This window comes from Lemur catta, chromosome 1 (assembly GCF_020740605.2).
Source record: "Lemur catta isolate mLemCat1 chromosome 1, mLemCat1.pri, whole genome shotgun sequence".
Classification (NCBI taxonomy): Eukaryota; Metazoa; Chordata; class Mammalia; order Primates; family Lemuridae; genus Lemur; species Lemur catta.
In genome coordinates this window covers 272526216-272544271 of record NC_059128.1, presented here as the reverse complement: position 1 = coordinate 272544271, position 18056 = coordinate 272526216, and the positions used below count along the sequence as shown (strand labels likewise).

General features: G+C 37.4%; 1 protein-coding gene across 1 annotated transcript; it reads left to right on the top strand.

Moving 5' to 3' along the window:
• The first annotated feature begins 2359 nt into the window (after window positions 1-2359).
• Window positions 2360-3612, top strand: CLDN17 (claudin 17). The gene has a single exon (XM_045557910.1). It carries the CDS (start codon window positions 2546-2548, stop codon window positions 3218-3220), a length of 675 nt encoding a protein of 224 aa, XP_045413866.1. The 5' UTR covers window positions 2360-2545; the 3' UTR covers window positions 3221-3612.
• The last annotated feature ends 14444 nt before the right edge of the window (window positions 3613-18056 follow it).

Here is an 18056-nt window from a genome sequence, read left to right as displayed (position 1 = left end):
AGGTAGAGGGAACAGATTATGAAAGCCAATGATAGAGTAAGCAATAACAGCAGTTTGTGTGTGTGTATGTGTGTGTGTGTGTTTGTACATATACATATATACACCTTCAAATCAATATAGTGGGAATCCAGTTAAAACTTTTTTGACTCATTTGTACTTGTTAAAATTTGAACTGGCCACTGAGGAAGACAGGACATTATCTTTCAAAATAATCATACAATAAGTCAGGAGAATGTCTGAACATTTTCAGGTGTGACATTCCTAAAAGAAGCAAGAAGGCAATAGGAGGATGCTTTGAGTGTCCTTTAATTTTTTCATTCTGATATTATACCTCTACTCCTGTTTGATGAGTCATTGAATGTGGGCTGCCCCCATGAACGGAGAATGACTTGGAGAAGACAGCAGTATTTCCCCCTAAATGTAATGGAGAGAAAGTAAAGATGGTTCTGACAATTGGCTTTGGCTGTGAGAGGCAAAAAAACCAAGAGCTCCTACATTATTTATGTTTCTCAAGATTATTCGGAGATTCAGGATGTACCTGTCTCCACATTTTAAGTAAACATATGCTCTCACTTGTGTTTACTTGTAATACAGATCAGATGCTTCAGATGGTGAAAATCAAACAATTGGAAATGAACAAGTTGGAAACTTCCAGGACGAAACAAAGAATAAAAATTAGATAGAATGAGGAAGAGGAACTAGAACGAGGAAGATGAGCTGGAAGTAACAAGGCAGAATAATGCTGGCAAATGCTGTCATAACTTAAGCCTATGTCTCCGTAACCCCAAAACAAAGGGCAGGGAAAACCCTTCCTCTGGAGCTGCTGTTAGGAAACTGAACTATACAGAAGTCATCTGTTCCTCAACGATGCACATTCCTTAGAGAGGGATTTCTCAGACCATTCATTTTGAAAAACGCGAAGATTTTTATATTTCTTAATTTAAGTAATGGGTTCTTTAAATCTGGATGGTATTGGACCACCCATTAACTCTGTGGCCTGTGATTGACTGAAATGGAAGACCTTTTGCAAGCTGCAATGTCTCTCACTTGCAGTATGGTTGGTGTGCTTGCTTTGAAGTAGTTTCATCCTTAAAATGGATTTCTTACAGTGGTATATAAAAGAAAAAGGCAAAAAGTCTACACTTCCCACACGAACCTCCCCCACCACCATCCCAACTCTAGGCAGTGGCAGGGAAGTAGCAGTCAAGGATGACAACTTGATTCTTGCAATTTGAAACAATCTCAGTTGAATCTTGCTTGCTTTGACAGCCATTTGAAAACCTATGGGATGCATAGTGTTAAATTTCAGTTTAGTTGCATTTATATGAAAAGATTTGAAAAGCACCCCTCCCTCCTGTTTTTGAATCAGACTAGACAGAGGAGGGAAGCACAGGGATGTAGAAACCTGGATGCGTTCCTGGGTCGTTACCTCGTAGCTTGCCTGAGCCAAGCACTCTGTGGATCTCCCTGTCCACATCTGGCAAATAGGGGTCTTAAGCCTGATTACCTTGAAGGTAACCTTCAGCTCTAAAACTTTTCTAGTATCTGAATTTTAAGTAATTGCATAGCTAATTCAAAGAGCTATTTTTATATAGTTCCATAAAAATGAAAAATACATTTTTGGCTTTGAAAAATGTAATATATTTCAAGCTGCCATTGAAAAAACATCTAATGAAAGTTTACATACTAAACACTATTTCAGCAGAGAGTGGTATTACTTAACAGAATAGAATTAATAGAATTATATTTAATAATTTAATCAATAGAATTCTATTCTAATTAATAGAATAGCTACCAGCTAATTTAAATTAATTATAAGGAATGTTTCTCTAATTTTTTTTTTCTTTCTGGATCTTTAGAATAAACTATGAAATCTGAATATTTTGCTTTGGGATCTTCCTAAGTATCAGTAATTTTAGCAGAAGTCTTGAAACTAATGGCTAAACATTTCTCTCTGTCAGAAATTTCTATTAAATCCATAGCCAATTAGCCATATTAGGGAAAGGTGGCTTACACTAGAAGAAAGTAATAATCAAAGTCCTAAATGTTATTCAATTACTCCCCAATAAACTGGCAAGCTTTTGGCATTGTCTTTAGCTGTGCTTTAACACATATATTTATACTTTTATATCAGGGTGACTTTTAGAAGGAAGTTTTCAGCTCTGTAATTAGCAATTCACAATGGAAGCTTTGACACTTAATTACAGCATTGCTAAGACAATAATAATATGAGAAATACTGAAGTTGAATGCAGTATTTCTTGACACACCTCTGGCTACTCTCTTATTGGCTGGGAAACAATTATATATGACTAGTAAATAATCCGTACAGAAATGAATATGTATGTACAACACACACTCATTTACAACAGGTACTTCTAGTCAGGCCAAGTTCAGTCACTGCTGCTGCTTTGGACTAAAATGTTATGGGCAGCAGCTGGAGAGAACATCATCAGAGACTGCTCTAGACTCAATGACCCCTCCACGTTCTGCAGCTTGAGCATCTTCTACCATTCCAGATTGGACCAGCCTTCAAAGTAAAGGCCATGGCATTTTATCCCCTGCAAATTGCTGGGTTGGTTCTTGGGTTCCTTGGCATGGTGGGGACTCTTGCCACAACCCTTCTACCTCAGTGGAGAGTATCAGCTTTTGTTGGCAGCAACATTATTGTCTTTGAAAGGCTCTGGGAAGGGCTCTGGATGAACTGCATCCGGCAAGCCAAGGTCAGGTTGCAGTGCAAGTTCTATAGTTCCTTGTTGGCGCTCCCACCTGCCCTGGAAGCAGCCCGGGCACTCATGTGTGTGGCCGTTGCTCTCTCCTTGATTGCACTCCTTATTGGCATCTCTGGCATGAAGCAGGTCCAGTGCACGGGCTCTAACAAGAGGGTCAAAGCATACCTTCTGGGGACTTCAGGAGTCCTCTTCATCCTGACGGGCATCTTCATTCTGATTCCAGTGTGCTGGACAGCCAACATCATCATCAGGGATTTCTACGACCCAGCCATCCACGTAGGTCAGAAGAGAGAGCTGGGAGCAGCGCTTTTCCTCGGCTGGGCAAGTGTTGCTGTCCTCTTCATCGGAGGGGGTCTGCTGTGTGGGTTCTGCTGCTGCAACAGAAAGAAGCAAAGCCACAGATATCCAGCCCCTGGATACCGTGTGCCACACACAGATAAGCGAAGGAACGTGACGATGCTTAGTAAGACCTCCACCAGCTATGTCTAATACCTGCTTTCAGCTCCCATGATGGATTACAGTCACTGTGTTTTATAAAGTCCTGCCAGAAACTGTAAGTACATTAGGCAGGAAAACTTGCTTTATAGCTAGATCTAAATTGAGATGAAAATTTCAATTTGTCGCCTATGGTAATAATGGAAGTGACTTACTTGGACTTTCTGACCTCATGTGTATTAAATGCATGTACTATCATCAGATTCAGTCCCCATTCCAGTTTGCATAGTCAAGATCAAGTATGCCTGCAGTCATTAGCAGATGTACAATGTTGGACTACTGTTTGTTTTTTTTTTTTTTACCATTATATATTATCTGATAAGATCTAAAAATGCAATTGGTAATCCATAGCAATAATGCATAAGCATTTTCTAAAAGGTAACCTGTTATATTTCCTCCAAATTATTTCTCATACTATATAGTAATAACTAAATGGTGACTTTATTTTTAGGGATTTTACTGGAAAATTGTAGACATCAAATAATGATTTTTAGTTGAATTTATCAAAATATGAAAATGGCCATTCAAGAAAATGTTATTCCTTTAGGAAACTCATACTAAAAATTGAACACTTTTAGGGAAAAGAGGGCTCTGATTTCTCTTAGAACATTTAAGAAGATGGATCTTAAGGTCTCTATTTTATACAGTTAAACTTACTTAGAAGTATATATCTAAAGGAACATAATTTATAAATGAAAAATAATATGCTGTTGTATCTTATGATTTGTACCTACAAGCAAATAGAAATACCTATCTTGCTAGGACATATCAATAGAAGGCTATAAATACTCAATTCCTATCAAGAGGACATACAGTCCCACTTAGAGAATTGAGGTTTGGGTGTTGAAGGAATGGTTTCAGTTCCTTGTTTTATTCCTTAGTCATTGCACAGGTCTTAACGTGCGAAACAAAATGCAGAATTAAGGTAATGATTCAGGCAATTACTCAGGCTAAAATAAATTACGTTCTTTCGAAATTCTCTAACAAACAAGTATGGTGAAGGTATTTTGTTTTGCTTGAATTATATGCATTATTTTCTCAATTCTCCACTTCCCATGTGTACACACCAATATCAGAGTTAAAAGTGTGGTGGGTGGATGGGGTGGGAGTGGGTAGAGAGTGTTTATGAGGCAAAATCACTGCTATGGGTTGTTGCTGAATAGCTCTAATATCTTGTGAATCAATCAATGTTTATATATTCAGTTCTAACTCCAAATATTGTGCTTATTTTGTAATAAAAACATTTAATTTATGGCCTATAATTGTAATGAAAAGCTTAAATTTGTTCACCAAATGTTTATTGCATGTTCATCTTTATTATAACAAAAAAATAAAATACAATACTTACTTATTACACTGATGTTGATATATTTAACTGTATGGTCAATTTGAGAATGAATTTCTGTCCTCAAATGATCATGTAGTAAATCTGAAACATTAAATCAGTGATAACTCAAGGCTACATGTTGATGTCAAACCTTCATCCCATTCCACAAACCACCAGCAAGACTTCAGTAAGTCGAACCCTTGGTAATATAAAACCATATTTAAAATATTAGTAATATTTAAATGATAAGTACCTCATAGTGTAAATATCTTCAAATATTAGCAATAAAAATAAGAACAACAGTGATTGACATGGATTTTTCCTAAGATTGTTTCCTTTATCACACTTAATTCAGAAAAGCCTAATATTGGGTGTGTTGGAGACGAGTCATTTGTCTTATATAGTCATTTAAGTAAGCCATCAAGACAAGCAAGATATATGCTTAAAGGTTGTCATAGAATCATTTGTCTTACCTTTTGGCTCACCTAGAAGTAATCAACCCTGTAAGATGGGTTCCTTCTTCCAAATGAGGATGCTTGTTATTCTGTCGGCCAGAGGATCAAAGAGTAAAAAGGTGTAATACCTTGGTGGAATCATAAGATAATACTAGTTATTGAATATGGGCCAAAATTTTAAGAACTAGGAATTCTGTTGTTTACTCTTTCATTAATCATGGTGTAGTTTGGGAAAAACTATTTCTGTCTCCTCCCCTCTGCTGCAATATTTTTCCAATTGCACCAAAAATAAATTTTATTAATTTTCAATGAATTTCAAGATGGATTACAAACGTACATCTCCTACTACAAACCCAGATGTGCAAGAAATGTAACTTTACTTTCGAAAATTTAACTTAAATTCAAATTTTCAGGTGCTTCCCCATATATTACACGGTTCCTGGGGGCTTGTGCAGAGATAAGCAGTGTTCGGTGGTGGTTTCAAGGGATCAGTCCACAATCATCAGTCTGCAGGTAGCTGAGAAGATGTCTATTGCACCTGCCCACGTAGTCTTTTAGGCTTCTCAGCTCTGTCAATTCTGCTCTGCTTGGCCACTTGTTTTTTTTTTTAGACTCTTGTTTTGGGATGCTTGAATCAGTGGATTTAAATCCTGGTTACATATTGAAATTTTGGGGGGGACTTTGGAAAATACCAATAAAGCTGGTGCTGAGATGATCTATGCTGCCTTTTCTTAGTGTCGTGGCCAGGAACCTGGCCTGCTGACCTGGTTACCAGCTATCCACAAGCAGTGGTGAAGGAAATGGCTGCTTCCCCCATAACATATATATTTAATGTTACATCCAAAACCCTCTTTCTCCTTTTCCATTGTAAAACAAACAAACAAACAAACAACAAAAAAAACCCTCTTCAATTTCTTAGAGGTTTTCATAAGCAAAAATGTTAGGCTGAAACTCTTCTAGGCTACTTACCTTTGGTTTGCTATATACTCAGGACGTGCACGACTGACCACCTGGAATGAAGACCAAGGAAAGGGGAAGAGTATTATACAAGGAGGGAAAAAAATAAATTAACAGCACATAATATTATCCAGCCACACATGGTTGAAGATGTTTTAAAAGAGTTAACAGTTTTGCAATTTATAAATTTAATTAAATGCACACTAATAATCATTTTAATTTGCAAAACATCTTGATATATATAAAAGCATTTTGTTGGGCTTTGTTGCTCTTCACAACTACCATGTACTATAGACAGAATAGATATCATTATCAACACATGCCAAGTACAAGAACTGAAACTTACAAGGTTATATGACTTGGCCAAAGTCAGTCACATGAGAAATGATTAAGAAACAACATACATGTCATATAATAGCTTGAGGTTTTAGCTAATATGGATCCCCTCCACTCCCAGTGGAGACATGAAATGTGGGATTCAGAGATGTAAAGACAGTTCTTTACCTTTGAGTCTGAAAACCATAAATTCTGCCGAGATTGTGGGCAAAGAAGAACATGATTCGGTGAGAACCATGTTTTCTTCATACGTAAGATTATAAAATGGTTTCCTTGGGTGAAGGTAAAATAAGAAGAAGCAGAGTTTAGAGGATCTAGATATCAGTGTGCCTGTGGGAGGGGCCTGGTGGCCACTCCCTTATCCACTGCCTGAAGACCGGGGCACACGGACATGACGGACTCTCAGATGGGTTTGAGACTCCAGGTGCAGAAAGGATCTGCGCCCTGACTCAGGTGGAGCTGAGGATGCAGACAGAGTTTTCCCTATGACCTCATGATGCTGGGGGATAAGAGACATCTTTGTGATGTATTCAGTCTGACAGCCTATAAGATAATCTTGCCAAGTTTTCCACAGCTCGAACACCATGGGAGCAGGAGAATATTACCTACCCATCCAAGAGGGGCACAGGACATCTCCAGGCTCCAAACAGTCTAGTCACTGGGACTAAGTGAGAACACAGCAGTACCACACATAGACACAGAGGTGGCCCATCCATGGCCTGGCGTGTTTGCTCTCAGATGTGTTCTTTGCCTTTTTGCTTTCTAATCTGTGTTTTATAGAGGTTGACGCACACGGGGTGGGCAGTGTGTGCCAAAAGCTGGTGGTAAGAGTGCTTCTCCCCAGGTACAGATAATTCTTTATTCTATCTGTAAAGAATTGAAAAACAGTAATAAAACCAGCTAAATATTGGGTCATTAGGGTAGGCCTAATTTGATATGACAGGTGTTACTATAAAAAGAAAAAATTTGGACACAGGTATAGAGGGAAGACAATGTGAAGAGACGTAGGGAGAAGATAGTCATCTACAAGCCAGGGAGAGAGTCCTGGACCATATTGTTCCCTTACAGCCCTCAGAAGGAACCAATCCTGCCAATACCTTGATATCAAACTTGGAGCCTTCAGAACTGTGAGAGAACAAGTTTCTGTTGTTTAATCATCCAGTCTGTGGTATGGCAGGAGAACCTATATATATATATATATATATATATATATATATATATATATATATATATATATATATATGATAGATCGACAGGTAGATGGATAGACAGATGATTGATAGATGGTAGATAGGTGATAGACGGATGATACAAAGACAAGTGATGCATTGATACATAAGTGATAAATAGATGATGGATAGATAGATGTTACCTATGTCACAGATGGATAGATAGATGATGGATAGATAGGTTATCGATGCTGCAGATGAATAGACAGATAGACCAGATAGACATTATCTATGCTACAGTGAGCCCTGATGCATGTGGACTTGGCTTCATGTATTTGTTGCAAAAGTAAATGAGGGTTTTTTCCTCAGATTCAGATTCAGCAAGGCATGACTTTCAAACAATCACTCTCCAGCCACTCTGGTTTACTGTTTTTAAATTTTAGCACAAATGAAAACCCCCAGTCATGATAAAATGACAGAATTAAGGTAACTCAAGGTCTATTTCTATGTCTTCACAATTTCTGTGCTACAGAAATGGGAGGCACAAACAATAGCTAGCTTGAGTGACCCTAACCTGTTATGAGCTCACTGGAATTTCTTCAGAGTAATGTCTATAAAAACGTTTATTAAAGTATAAATAATAAAAATGTGCTGACCTGACACATTATTTAAAGCGATTTCTCGTATGGAGGAGTGGTGTATTGCTCCAGGAGTCAAATACACGACAAAGGAGCCTCTTTTCCAGGCTCCTGTGTTCACTACTGCCTGTTAGGTTCAGCCAATAGGAGGCACTATTGAAAAATTGAAGGGCAGAAGTGACTGTTTCTTCCCCTCACCCCCAGCTCTGCCAAAACGGACCAGCTTAGGCCTAACTTCTGTCTTCTGCCAAGTGAACCTCATCCCTGGGTCCAGCAATACTGCCTTTTTTTGTTCCCCCATAGTCAGGGAAGTAGCAACTTTCTGCTGTTAGTGTACAGGAGTCTCCATGGTCCTTCCTCTCTCTGGTTTCACAACTCTCCCCATAACCTATGTGAGCAATTCCTTCTATTAAAGTCCACTACTTTTAATATTTAGAATGATTTTGGTTTTCCTGGTTGCATCTGACAGATTCAACTGAAAATCATTCCAAAATGGGGATGTCTCAGCAGAATCCAAGGTGAATAACTGAAGGTTTTAAGTATCAGATCAATGACTTGGCTTTACATGAACCCACAGAACTTAGATACAGTCCTGGGAAAATTACGTACCCTCATAGAGTAAGATTAAGTTTATATTCCATGAAACAAAAGTTCAGGTCAGTTTTTAGAAATATTTAATAATTGCATGCCAAAACACCACACATAGGAGATGGCAATTGGCTGCTGAGAAAATGAATTAATGAATGGAAAAAGTATTAAGCAAACCATAATATGAAGCATTTATCTACTTCCTTTGAAAACTCACTCATTCCTGTTGTTTCTACTACCACTAAAGGGCAAATGGCTTAGTAGAAAGAGCCCTGGACTAGGAGATTTGAATTCATTATGTGGCTCTTTCAACCAAACTGAGCTTCAGTTTTCTCATCTACAAAGTGTGGAAAGGGAATAAACATTTTCAACATGTACTATATGCTTCTAAGTGGACATTATATGTATGCATAAATTAAATTCTATATAAATAAACTGTACATATAGAGACTATTTAATTCTCATTATAAGAGAAATCAGGACTTTGATTCCCAAGTGGGTTTAAAAAGTTTTTGTGTTTTTAATATTCTTGTAACAGGATTATTTCTTAGAAAATATTTATTTAATGGAAAAAACTACCCATTTAGGAACTGTTGCAGATAAAACATGATACAAAAACCTTTCAGATGGGCAAGAGGTATAGTCTGAATTCAGACTGCAATTAATACAGCTCAGAATTTGCTGGTGAGAAATACCTAATAAAATATTTAGTAAAAAACAAATTATGGAATGGACGTGACTATAGCAACGTAACTAAAACTTTTATTACAATAAAGATGTATTAGACATCCTACCACGGCTGGTCTGCCCGAGGGACAAAGAGTGCTTTCATCAGGACATTAATACCTCCATATGCTCTGAATAACAAGGTTGAATGTGGATACAGATTTGGGAGAAATAAATTTGTCAAATAGATTCTGAGAAAACAAATCGACAGGACAAGATAAAGGAGAATTAAAAGTATAAAAAACAGCTGCTAACAAAGAGAAGGTACAGGCAGAAAACAGTGCAAACAAACAAAAAACGTGGGGGCAGGAGAGACTATGGTGCCAGAAGGGAGAATTTCAATGGGTACAAAGGGAAAGAAAGGAATATTCAGTTCTCCAGGAGGAAAATGATTCTTAGAGCAGTGATATTTCACTGGTGATGAATATTCTTAGAAGCACTTGTAGACATCACTGCTACTTATAAAGCCCTTCTCCCTCCTCTCCTACCTAGAGCTGATGGCTTGGTCAGAATTAGAGAATTACGAGACTGAAAATGATCGTGGAGGAAATTGAGGCCGAGAGTGGTCGCCCCTCTGCCTAACTCTTCTTCACCTCCATCTGGTCTGACACGGGACCTCACGACACCCGTCAGTGATTATCCAGACTGAAATCCGCCTACCTCACAACAGACCTGCCCTTCAACTTTTCATTCACCTTCTCTGGCATCAACTATTACTATGACTCCTCTCATCTGATCCACCATCCTCAACTTGAACTCAGACCTGTCTCCCTTCAGCTTTGGGCTTCTACTTATATTGCATTTTGGACCCCCTGAAATGTCCTCTGTTTTTACTATTCTAAAAAAGTTGGACTCATCGAGATTGTCAAAATTTGTTTCAATAATCTCGCCACTGTTTTTTAAGCCTTTCTTAATATTTTTTCTTAAATTATTATTGACAACTCTCTCCCTTAGGGTTTTAAAGACACAATTGTTTTTGTCTTCCTTCCCTAGATCACATATGTACTTACTTCCTTTGAAAACTCACTCATTCTTGTTGTTTCTACTGCCAATAAAGGGCAAATGGCTTAGTAGAAAGAGCCCTGGACTAGGAGATTTGAGTTCATTATGTGGCTTTTTCAACCAAATTGAGCTTCAGTTTTCTCATTTACAAAGTGTGGAAAGGGAATAAACATTTTCAATATGTACTATATGCTTCTAAGTGGACATTATATGTATGCATACATTAAATTCTATATAAATAAACTGTACATATAGAGACTATTTAATTCTCATTATTATTTTTACAGATCAAAAACAACTAACATTAAAAGAGGTTACAAAACCTTTCCAAGATCACTGTTCCTCCCTCCCATATCAAGGCATCTTGAGAGAGCTTGCTGCTCTCTTCTGTGTAGCACACTTCCTCTTCAAATAAGTATGATAATAACCACCTTCTCTACCTGGAAGGGCTACTGTGAGGATAAAATGAGGCAGTGCCTGTAAAAGTATTTTACTTATAAAGCATTATGTAAATGTAATGTATAATTACTATTATTATCTCCCAACAGTCCAAGGTTAAGCTCTTTGTAGTTCTTTTGCTTTCTTTCTCCATAGAGCATTTCACTTGTATGCCCTTTTGGCCTTAAACTTTAGCAAAAATAATATTAATTAGGTTTTTCTAAGCTTCAGGTTTTACCAATTTTCCTTTACCTTCCTGAGTGTCACAATTCATTTAGTCCTCTATGACATGGTTGACTGTGCATTCTGGTTTAACTCCTGTTTTGCTGGAGTAATAATTAATATCACCCTCTTTAACTCTCAAAAATCCAAATTTGGATGACAAATTATATATTCCTCTAATATCTCTTTAGATGCCTCCTGCCATGGTCTCTACCTTCCCTATCTTGCTCATTGTGCTCTAAAACATCACTGAACACCCTTTTTCTCCCTTATTTACACCCACTAACTTTAACCCAATGGCCACTTGCCTGGCTTGCTGAGATAGAGCCCTTGCCCTCTTCTCACCTTGTGAATCCCTCCCTTCCATACTTCCTGCATAGAAAAGCATGGATTCTCATCTCCAACCATGGCTGTTATCATTTCACTTCCTTTATTAGAGCTCATGGGCTTTATGATCCACTTTCAATTATCCCTTATCTTCTTTACTTTTCTTTCCCTCAGCTCTCTCTCTTTACAACTATACATTACTGCTTTACACACACACAAGCATGTTCAACCTGTCCCATGTTCCATTAATTGCACACGTGCACTCTAAATCTGGAGCACACTCTAAGTTGCTTCATTGCTTTGCTAAGCCATGCCTTCTCCATACCTTCTCCTCTATTGTTGTAGAATGCAGATGGTTGCCAATTGTTTGCAGTTCCTTCCATCAGGACATAGGGTCTGCTTCTCCAGCCCTGGAATCAGCACTGGCTTCATGACTTGCTCTAACCAGCAGAGTGTAATGGAATCCTGCTCTCTTGGAATGCACCCATCATGTTATCAGCCCACACTCTACTGGGAAGGTAGAGACCGTGGCAGGAGGCATCTAAAGAGATATTAGATGAATATATAATTTGTCATCCAGTGGAGGATAACAGCCTGGGGGGGGGGGAGAGAGAGAGAGAGAGAGAGGTACAGCCTCCTAAGTCATCCCAGCCATTCTAGCAATTCCACCTGAGGTCCCTGACATATGAGTGAGCTTTGTCAAGCCATACGGAGCAGAGGAGACATCCTAGCTGATCCCAGGCCAAACTGCTACCCCATGGAATCATGAGCAAATAAGTGATGTTTGTAACTTTTTCAAAAAAGTCTCAGTTGACTTTATTTACTTCAGTCATCCCTTAATATTAGTATTCATATACCAATGTCAACTTAAATTTTTTGTTTTCTACCGTCCCTATTTCTTTATATCTATAGGAATGTCTTTGACATTTTTAAGGGTATGTGAGTTCTTTGCATAAATGTTCTCACTTCATCTTTGTACTGATCCTGCAAGGCAGGTGTGGACATTTTTAGTTTATGGGTAAGAGCATCCTCAACAAGGACATTAAAAAACTTAAACAAACTTTTCAAATCCATAAATAATTTAGATGAAAATTGAAATCATTCATTTTATTATTGTAATAATTTATGTAATAAATGTTTCTTGCTTGTGTACAAATGAGAACAGTAAGGTCTCCTGCACCACAGAGAAGTCATTGAAAAAAAAATATATATATATAATCACAATAATTCAAAGAAGCAAAGCAATACAATGTAAACTCTGATAACTGCCATTAGGAGATCAAAGTGCTTTGGAAGTGCAGAGGAGAGAGAGAGCTTGGATTAGGAGTGTGAGCAAGTAATACTTCTGGTGTGGACATTGAAACAGACCTTGAGAAAGAATGGGATTCCCAGGAATGAAAACAAGTGAAAGAAGCTTTGAAAAGATGGCACAAGTAGAGTTATAAATATGGAAATCCTCAAGGTATATCCAGGGAAATGTGAATCAGAACTCAAGTATGCACAACAGGAAGCAATTTGAGATATGTTTGGAAAAGTTAAGTGTTCAGAACATGGAGGATTTTGAATACCAGGATGTACAGATTTTTGTTTAATGATCTGTCAAGGAATTTTCATAATAGTTCTATTGTCACAGCTATTCTTAGAAATCTTTCTCTAGCGGTAATCGACTTTATGATTTTATGCTCATATAACATTTTCTTATCTCCAACATGTAAATATTTGAAAGTGTACCCTGTCTGACTCATTGATTAGTAAGCTCCTCATAGCCATCAGTATATTAACAAGTACTTAGTGAGCACAGACTATTCAAGGAACTGGGTTAGATGTCACGAGACATTTAAAACAAAACCTCTTAAACTACATCAAACCAAAAAGCTTCTGCACAGCAAAGAAAACAATTAAATGAAAAGGCAACCTATGGTATGGGAAAAAATATTTGCAAACTATATGCCTGATAAGGGGTTATATCCAACTCAATAGCAAATACCTACACATGTATACATATACATATACATATATATATATAATTAAAAATAGACAAAGGGCCTGAATAGACATTTTCCCAAAGAAGATATATAGAAATAACCAACAGGCACATGAAAAGATGCTCAACATTACCACTCATCAGAAAAATGCAAATCAAAACCAATATGAGATACACCTTGCATCTGTTTGAATGACTTTTACAAAAAGACAAAAAATAAAAAGTGTTGGCAATGGTGTGGAGAAAAGGGAATCCTTTTCTTCTGTTATGTGAGGCATTATGGTTTCAGGGATTTAAATGCCAGTTGTTAACAAAGTCAGCCTTCTTATTTTCAGAGAACACACTCTCCACAACCTCTAAGACATTTATATCTCACATCTGGAAATTACTAGATGCTGCTGCTTCTCTGGTTAAGGGTTGATAGGATCTACCTGATCTTAAAGAAGTTTCAAAAAAATAAAAAAAAAACAAGAAAATTTAAGCATCCGTGGGCCAAAAGAGGAAGTGTTTGGGGGAAAGATGGAATATGTTTACCCTGTAAATTTCTTAAATTTCACTGACTGCTATTGGTTCCCCATATCAACTGTGTAAGAAACACCTGGAATACTTTTTGCAAATGCATGTCTCTGCATCCCATCCAGATTTATTCAATAAAGTCATCTGGGATGTGGCCCAGAATCCTGTGTCTTAGACACACACCAGAGTAATCTTATACATATCTTATAATTTGAGGAAGACTTAGCAAAGGCAATAGGATGGATAAGTCTGTGTTCTCCCTCACTTTGTAATTATCTGTAAGCAAACAGAGTAGGTCTTGCAGGTGTTGTTAAAGGCATTAGTCTAATATCCACTCAATTAGTCTAATGATCCTCTCTGAATTTCAGGAAGTTCCTTTGAACCAGCCTTATTATTGCTTCTTCTTGCTTTTGGCAGATTTGCTATTGTATTTTAAACACCACTTCAGTGTAAAACTACACTTTCGAATGTCTTCCAAAACTGCTTATGGCAGATAGCAGAGCAACTTGAAATGGATGTTTGCAGGTGTCATCCTATAAAGACTGCAATTGCATCACTTCTGCTGGAGTTACTACAGTTTACAACAGGAGTCTAATTTAGGGGAGTGGTATAAACGTGCAGGACTTTGGGAAGGGAATTATCCCTGCAGCAATTATCCCTGGATTATGCCTGAACAGGACTGGATCCTTGAATCTTGACTGGTTTGGTTCAGCCTTGCCTACCACAGAGTTGTAATTGTGTGTTTGGAAGGTATGAGTCTATGTTTATATTGAGTAAGAGCCATTAGAACCTACTGGACAAAGAAAATCCTTGCCTTTATTCTATCAACCCTTTCAACTCATCATTGATACTCATTACTCATACATACAAAGGCATGCAGTATCATACATTCCAGGAAGGCATAATCATTCAACTAGAGGAGCAACCATTAATAAAATATGGAACTTAAATATTAGCTGAAATTAATTTGTCTGGTGAGAATTAAATATAATTAAAACAAAATTCCTAGTTTTTTTCTGTTTGTGTTTTGGAAAACTCATCACTCTCCAAAAGGTGTTTTCATATTTGGAAATTTTTTTTTATTAGTCACCTTAACTCTGGGTCTTACACCTCATCTCTTGTGGCTGATTCTCTTGCGTCTATTTCCTATTAACTCAGATGTAGGTTACCACTCATTTTCCTTAATCCCTCACTTCCATCCCAATCTCTCATCATGAAATCTACATGTAGCAGATTCTACCAGAGGTTTGATAAGGAGAGCTTAGGTAACAAAAAGGCAAACAAAAACCAACCCTGAAAGTGGAATATTAGGTATGCCTGATTGTAGAAGCTCTTCAGTCACTTGAGCAGCAGAAATTTCTCATCAGCCACTTTTCTTTGCCTCCTCTACTCTTCTATGTTCAACTCCACTCTGCTTCTCATGTGAGCTGTGGGATTTTCAATTCCTAGGATATCTCATTTCTCATGGATTTTGTTATACAAAGAAACATAGACTCTACTTTTCATTTCTAGGCTTCAGTTTGTATTTTAAAAGATTGTTTCTATGTTCTCTCTTCGGTCTCTGTAAAAATCAGTTTGGGTTGTAAATAATATCTCTCCTATCACAAGGTAGATAAATCACATGATACATAGAAAGGAGACAGAAGCATAGACGAATACATGAATGGATAGATGAATAAATGGGAAATAGATGACAGGGGATTAGATAGATAGCTAGATAGATCAATAGATATATAGATAGATAAATATAGGTAGTCATGCATACCTGTTCAACACCATTCCCAGTGCCTAGAACATTCCGTGGCACATAGTCAGTGATTACTATACATAGTACTGACCACATGTGGCTGTTTGCTTCCTTCTTTCCTACCAGATTGTAGAGATCTAAGGGACATAAGTTGTATAATAACACTTACTTCTGTGCCACCAGGAAGTATCATATTACAGGTAATTAAGTAAAATTTTATCAAATATAAAAGCAACCAATGAAATAACACACCTAGTACCACAAACAGACAAAATTATTTCAGGCCAGGTGGAGTGGCTCATGTGTGCATTTTGAGAGGCCAAGGTGGTTGGATCACTTGAGGCCAGAAATTTGAGACCAGCCTGGACAACATAGTGAGACTCCATCTCTACAAAAAATTAACAAATTAGCCGGTATGGTGGCACACACCTATAGTCCCAGCTACGCAGGAGGCTGAATCAGGAGGAGTCCAAGGCTGCAGTGAGCTATGATCCTGCCACTGCACTACAGCCTGGGTGACAGAGTAAGCCTCTGTCTCTAAAAAAAATAAAATAAAATAAAAATAAATTTTAAAAAATTATTTTAAATGGAATTAAGGATATGAATAATATTCATTTTTTATACCTAAGACTGATCAAATCTAAGGTTATATACTGTAAATCATAATGAATTGGGTATGAGGACGAAAGTGCTGCCTGTGGTTTAGCATCAGTAAGTCTGAGTCCTCTCTGGCCTCTGGGTGATGCAGCACAGGGCACCTATGGCCACATCCTCATGGTCACTAGCTTGGCTTCTACTGTGCATGGTGGAGATGAAAAGAAATGATGGCCCATTGTGAGGTGCCTAACAGAGGAAGTGCCTGGCATAACACAGGCACTCAATAAATATACATTTATATTGGAATAAATTTCTAATATAGGCTAAGTTTAATAAAATCCAATTTCAGCAACAAATTTACATTTGAGGATTCAGCCTTGGCATTGCTGGCTTTTACGTATTGTCAAATTCCAGAAATAAAATCTTTTTCTAGAGCATTATCACCATAAAAATATTACAAAAGTAGTTAATAAGTAAAAGTAGATGTCTCTTTTGGTGAAATATAATGGTATTTTCATGCATTTTATTTTGAAGATATTAGTCAGTTTTCAGATTATGTGTACAAGGACACAATTTTGTATAGAGGAGGATGCTGCTATCTTTCAAATCACAGAAGACATAATATTTATTAATAACTAACTTCCATAGGAAGATAAAAAGTTTAAATGAATTTCTGGTCTCCTGGCATAGTTAAAAACATTATTGTTTTATGCAGTCTTGGGGTAGCCAGCATTCAAGATGGCCCCCATGATCTCTGCCATCTGGTCTTCACAGGCTCCTGCAGTCCTCTCCCACACGGTCCTAGACTTGGTGTGCATGACCAATGGTGACAGAAGTGATGGCCTGTCACTTCATAGATTTGATTATAAAATCTTGTGCCTGCCATCTTGGCCTCTGGGGAAAACAAGCTGGTATTCTGTGAGCAGCTACGGAGCAGCCCAACCAACAGAAAAATGAAGCCTCTTTGGGCCAACAGCCATCAAAAACTGAGGTCTGCTAAGAACCACGTGAGTGAGCTTGGAAACTCCAGCCACAGTTAAAGTCTGAGATAAGATTGTAGTACTAGCTCATGCAGCATGAATGCAGCCTCCTGAGAGAACTGAGCCAGAACGACCCAGATAAGTGGTTCCCGATCCTAACCCACAGAAACTATGTGGGACAATAAATGTTTGTTACTTCAAGCTGGCGAAATGTTGGAGTAATTTGTTACAGATAACTAATTCAAGTGTCAAATCTGATTTATTTGGTACATTGCATATCTGAAATCCAGTATTCTTAAAAAAAATCTAGAATCCTATACACAGTAGAATATTTATAAAGGCCAAAAAAAAAAAAAAAAAGGAAGTGAAGAAGAAAATCTAGATAGTCAAACTTACAGTGGAGGTTTCGGTCATAAGTCTGTGGCTGTAATAGACATTTTGGAGGTGGTAGAGGACTGTGCTATGTTATCACTCTGCATTAGAATTTTTGAGTGTTCCCCTTTTATAACTTTAAGGTGTCTAAGTCACATTTATTTAGCTAGCATTGTCCATTTTAAGTTTTTTCTGGATTTTTTTTATTGATTTTCTAAATTTTTTCCAAGGCATCTATATCAACTATATAATCAGAAAATGTAACTAGTATTTTTTTGTTAATTTAATAAAGTTCTTACATGCTTGAAGTTGCATATTTTTCAGCATCACTGGAGCTAGGAATTGGAAATGAATAATTCTATTGTCTATGGCAGATTTTACCCAAATGAGATAGCTTAAATTCAGTTCTAGGGTCTGTGTACTTAAATATTTAAAACAAGTGGGGATGT